This window comes from Odontomachus brunneus, unplaced genomic scaffold (assembly GCF_010583005.1).
Source record: "Odontomachus brunneus isolate Ranch 3 - 2012 unplaced genomic scaffold, Obru_v1 Obru_scaffold_214, whole genome shotgun sequence".
Classification (NCBI taxonomy): Eukaryota; Metazoa; Arthropoda; class Insecta; order Hymenoptera; family Formicidae; genus Odontomachus; species Odontomachus brunneus.
Window position 1 is genome coordinate 471,697 of NW_022639664.1, and position 5,348 is coordinate 477,044.

The window sequence follows — 5,348 nt, forward strand, 5'->3', positions numbered from 1 at the left end:
GGTTGGATCATGTCCAATTCTTGCCTTGACTAGTTGAATCGTGTAAGATAAGACGGAAAGTGAATACTTTACGAGATATTTTGAATTTTTTCATATTGCAACTTTGGAGCTTTATAACTCGAAAAGTACTCAATGAAGAAACATTTCATTACAATGTTTTGGAAAGCTCTCGAGGTCAGCTACAAGAATATGTAATAAAAAATAGGGGATGCTGTTTAAAAAAATTGAGGTGACTTTCATGTGACTTTCAAATAATTCTTCAAGGTCAATGCAATGGTACCATTTTATGGTCCCCTCGAAACTAAACAACTTTTGTCTGAAAAATTTTTCTCTCCCGTACTTGGTTTTCGACATATTCGACTGGATGGATTAAAATGGTCCACCCTGTATATATATAAAATTGGGACTCAAAGATCAGTCTAAGAATGAAAGGTAGATTCGCCTCGTACGTTAATCGAAGATAAATTTCAGTGCGTTTGACATGCTGGACATAATTATCATCCCACTATCATATTAATATTATATAAAAGTAATATTAGTATTTAATAGCACTAAGACATCCGTGCTGTACTCCTTATTTGCCTCTTCAATTCTTACTGTTAGTCAAAATATATTTCTTTGATTTAAAGAATTTTTTTCAATATACATTACCAATTTAAATTTTGATTTTCTTATTTCTTCATTAATTTAATAATTATAAATAATTACATTAATTTTTTTGATATATAATATTTATAGAAATATTTACAAAATATTACTACAAATATTTATTTTTTGTTTACTATAAATATTGCATAAAATATTTAGCCTATATTTTAATAATATTTTGAATAAAGATTTTGATACTTTTTTTTTATGTATATAAATATTTATAAAATATTTATATAATATTAAAAAAAAAAAATTGGAAATAAATATTTATAAATCTTTATCATAAATATTATGTGCTGTCTGGGTAAATCGTTAAAACATATATAAAGCCGTTCTCTAACATATTCTGAACTTTGTTTCATCTTGGACAGATATCAAAAGTCCATAAGATATACTGATGAGGATATCCGTTTCATGTTCAAAATCGGATATCCTGTAGATGTCCTGTTCATATCCTTGGACATAAGGACGTAAAATGGACATGAAATGGATGTCCTATGGATGTCCTGTGCTGTCTGGGATATATGCTTCATTTACATTTGTAAAACGACAGAATGCGGATATGTGCAATCAAAACGATCAGATAATGCAAATCTTAAAAGTCACTAACAATTCCATTGCAACAGTACCCACATTTAATCAGCTTCCACAGTTACCTTGCATTCTACTACTAGCAACATTTGAAGATGTTACGCGATTAGAAGAATACCTTAAAAAGGAAGAAAATATTTCTACTCTGGTAAAATAAATATTCGCGACAATATATTAAGTAGCCTATATAAAATAAATATGTTCAATTATTAATAAATTGTATTTTTTTAGACTTCTTATTTGTCGACAATTGGAGGTCGCGGAGATGCAACATCAATAACAAATAATATACTTCGTCGGATTCTTTCGGATAAGTTTGCATCGTTTTATAGCTTCTTGGGAAAGCGAAATAATAAAAAGTCCTTTGCAAAATTGAAGCTCAACGATGTAGTGATCACATCTGTTCAAAAGGCATTACTCAGTAGTACGCAACATGAAATAGAAAACTGCGTAAAGGTATGGTTAAAACACGCCCCGCAACGGTCTTCTCTTAAAGCGAATAAGAATAATTAAATGTTTGTTATATAAAAAAGTGGAACGTTAAATGTTCTTTAATTAAGACTAATCTATAATTCCAGAAAAACAGCTGCTAGCAATATTAACTAAAGAAAACTTGTGTTATGTTTCTGTGATAACGCGTCGTTAAATATTATTTTATTAAATATTACATTTATTAATTATCAGTTAATTACTTAATTAGATAAAAATTGGAATAACATGTCTGCCATAAAGAAAAGAAAAGTAAAACTGTTTGTAGGAAAACGGTAATTTTATCGTAGATTTGCAAAATATATAAACTCGGTACATGCAATATTAGCTGTTTATTTTGAAAGTGGCCTAAGTCCATTTGTCAATTATTTTTTGTTGACCATAGTAACGTATACAACTTGAAGTTTACTGTCATAAACAACATTTGCGGTTAAGTATATTCAGAGTATACATGATAATTTTGGACACATAAGTTTTCGCAGTTAGTTCAATAATTAAAACCATTACTTTGAAAGTGGCCTAAGTCCAATCCATTATTGGTAATGTGAAAGTGCGGATTTATATATGTCCGAAGACAATGATGAAGGTAATTTTAATTAATTAGTATTTAACAACTTAACCTCAGTTTTTGGACTGTTGCTTTAGTTGAATAATCAGTACGTTTAATTAATGTAGTGAAAGAAAATTCACGCAATACACATTTACAATTGAATATAAAACTTAAAATATTAAATTATAGAAATTATTACACCCATGGGGAAGAATAAAACAACAAGACCATTTAATTCAGATAGTGAACATGAATTAGTAACTAATGATTTCAACAAAAGAAAGAAAAAGAGAATTATAGAACAACATTCGTCGTCAGAGGATGAAGATACAGATGACAACAGAGAAAAAAATGGTGAAACATACATCCAAAAAGTGCGAAAAATTAAACGGAATACAGGGAAAAGATATTATACTCAAACTGGAAATATTATACCTGCAAAAGTTTTTCAAAACAAAGATTGTCGTTGTCGAAAAACTTGCATAAAAAATTACGAAGAAGAAGAAAGAAAGAATACTTTTGAGAACTTTTGGTACTTGGAAGATTTTAATAAACAAAATGTATTGCTATACGAAGCTACCGAGCGCTATGCTGTGAAGCGAAAACGTCAAAAAAACGGAAAAGGTTCGCCAAGAAATTATAGTTTTAGGTATTTGTTAAATTCTAAAAACGGAAAAGTTCCCGTCTGTAAAAAATTCTTTTTGGATACCTTCAAAATAAGTGAAGGACGATTAAAACTTGTATTAAACTCTGCAAATGTAGGAAATGATTTACGTGGGCGTATGGTTGGATCATCGAGAAAAATTTCTGAGGAAGAGAAAAAGCACGTTCAAAACCATATTAAAAGTTTTCCCAAATTTGAATCCCATTATACCAGATCTCATAACCCTAATAGAAGATATCTACATCCTGATCTAACTCTAAAGAAAATGTTTAATTTATACAAGCTTCATTGCAAGGAAAATAATATAAAAGCCGTTAATGAATGGACTTACAGAAAAATATTTAAAAAAGATTTTGATTTACATTTCCACCAACCGCGCAAAGATACATGCCAAAAATGCGACCTATTAAACATTAAAATTAAAACATCGGATGATGATGAAGAAAAGAATAAACTTATGGAAGAACATGATGTCCATTTAAGGCTAGCAGAATTAGCTAGGAAGTCATTAAAACAAGATCAAGAACTAGTATTACGTAATTCAGATCATTATTTCGCTTTTTCTTTCGACTTGCAAAAAGCATTACCTTATCCAAAGTTGACTACTTCAGTAGCATATTATAAATGCAATATATACGTTCTAAATTTGGGTATTCACAATTTTCATAACGATAATGTTCACATGTACGTTTGGGATGAAACTATTGCATCAAGAGGTTCCCAAGAAGTAATTTCATGCATCTTGAAATATTTAAAAAATGTAAGAAGTGAAAGACATATTATAGCTTACAGTGACATGTGTGCAGGACAAAATAGGAACATTAAAGTAGCTTTAACGTGGCTAAAAATTGTTCAAACTGTTGAACATAATGTGGAAATCATAGACCATAAATTCTTAGTATCAGGACATTCGTTTTTACCGAATGATAGAGATTTTGGCGTCGTAGAAATGTCATTAAAGAAAAATAATTTACTGTTTGTCCTCCAAGATTATTATAATGTTATCAAAAAGTGTCGAAAAGATAATAACTTTATTCTAAATGAAATGAAATGAAACAAGAGGATTTCATATCAACCAATTTTTGGAGGACGCAGTTTTTAAAAGGGTAAAGAATTCTAACGAAGAAACAATAAATTGGTTAAAAATATGCTGGATGCGTTTTTTGAAATGAACCATATAAAATTTTCTATAAGATATCAGTGGATGAGAATGCAGAGTTTAAAATCCTGGATTTATTACCACGTCGGGGTAGACCAAGAAAGTTCGAAAATATTGTATTGATACCACTTTATAAAAATATAAGACGAATTACAACAGCGAAATACAAGGACATGATGCACTTACTACGATATATACCACCGGAGCACCATGACTTCTTCCCGCACAAAATGTAGATGAGCAGTAAATTGTTATGTAATTTATGTAGTTAGAAAATTTACTGAATTGCATAAATTGTGTTTTTGTGTTGTAAAGAAATATAAAATAAATTGAGTATTTTTTCAATTTGAAGCATTTTAAATTATGTCGAATGGACTTGGGCTCTTTCAAATTTTATAACGAATCTGGTTGTTAACTTTGAAAGTGGCTTAACTCCATTTTTGGCAAGAAAACACATATTATTCACTTAATAATTCTTATTATTTTAATAGGAATTGTAAATTTAATTCTTTTAGATACACTTAAGCAGTATGACACATTGATATCCTATACGTATATTTTTAATTTTATTGAAACGCAAACTCTTAAATATCTCAATTTAAGTATAAATGGACTTAGGTCACTTTCAAAATAAACGGCTATTATGTAGTTTATTGAACGAAGAAAGATATGACGATAGCAAGTTACTTGATGTGTCTGTGAACACGTTGTGTGTTGTAGACGATTGTTGCTCTGAAAACAATATTGATAGTTTAGAAGTTTCAAGTAATGATGAACTACCGTTTGATAACTTAACCATAAGCAGAAATTTAATAGTAAATCATGAATGCAACACGACATTCGATATAATTAATCTACAGATAGAAAAAGTGCCATGGAAACGCTACTATGTAATAATGAAAAAACCGCATCTCTATCGTGCATTTATTAAGAACTTGGGCTGCTTCCAATTCAAGTATCACATTCTTCTCTTATATCATTACTTCATTTACTGCATTGTTTTTATCCCGAAATATCTCTTGATGCCAGGAGAATATTTCAAAGGCAGAATAATTTTAAGAAATATTGATATGCCATTATGCACAGACGAATCATTTTGTTCCCAAACTGACGAAGATCATTATACGGGTGTTTCTCCGTTATTGAAATTACAAATCGGACTTGTTACTTTATTTCCCATTGATTATATGCACAATGTTTGTTTAGGAGTAACTCGAAAGTTATTAAATTGTTGGATTAGTGGC

The 5,348-nt window shown here is 29.6% G+C and overlaps 1 protein-coding gene across 1 annotated transcript; it reads left to right on the forward strand.

The window, feature by feature from the left end:
- Positions 1-1,153: 1,153 nt before the first annotated feature.
- On the forward strand, positions 1,154-1,755 carry LOC116852321 (the record flags this gene model as incomplete). Its single annotated transcript, XM_032832531.1, has 2 exons — positions 1,154-1,390; positions 1,474-1,755. Coding segments are annotated over 2 exons (519 nt in total), but the record flags the coding sequence as incomplete, so codon positions are not given.
- Between the last annotated feature and the right edge of the window lie 3,593 nt (positions 1,756-5,348).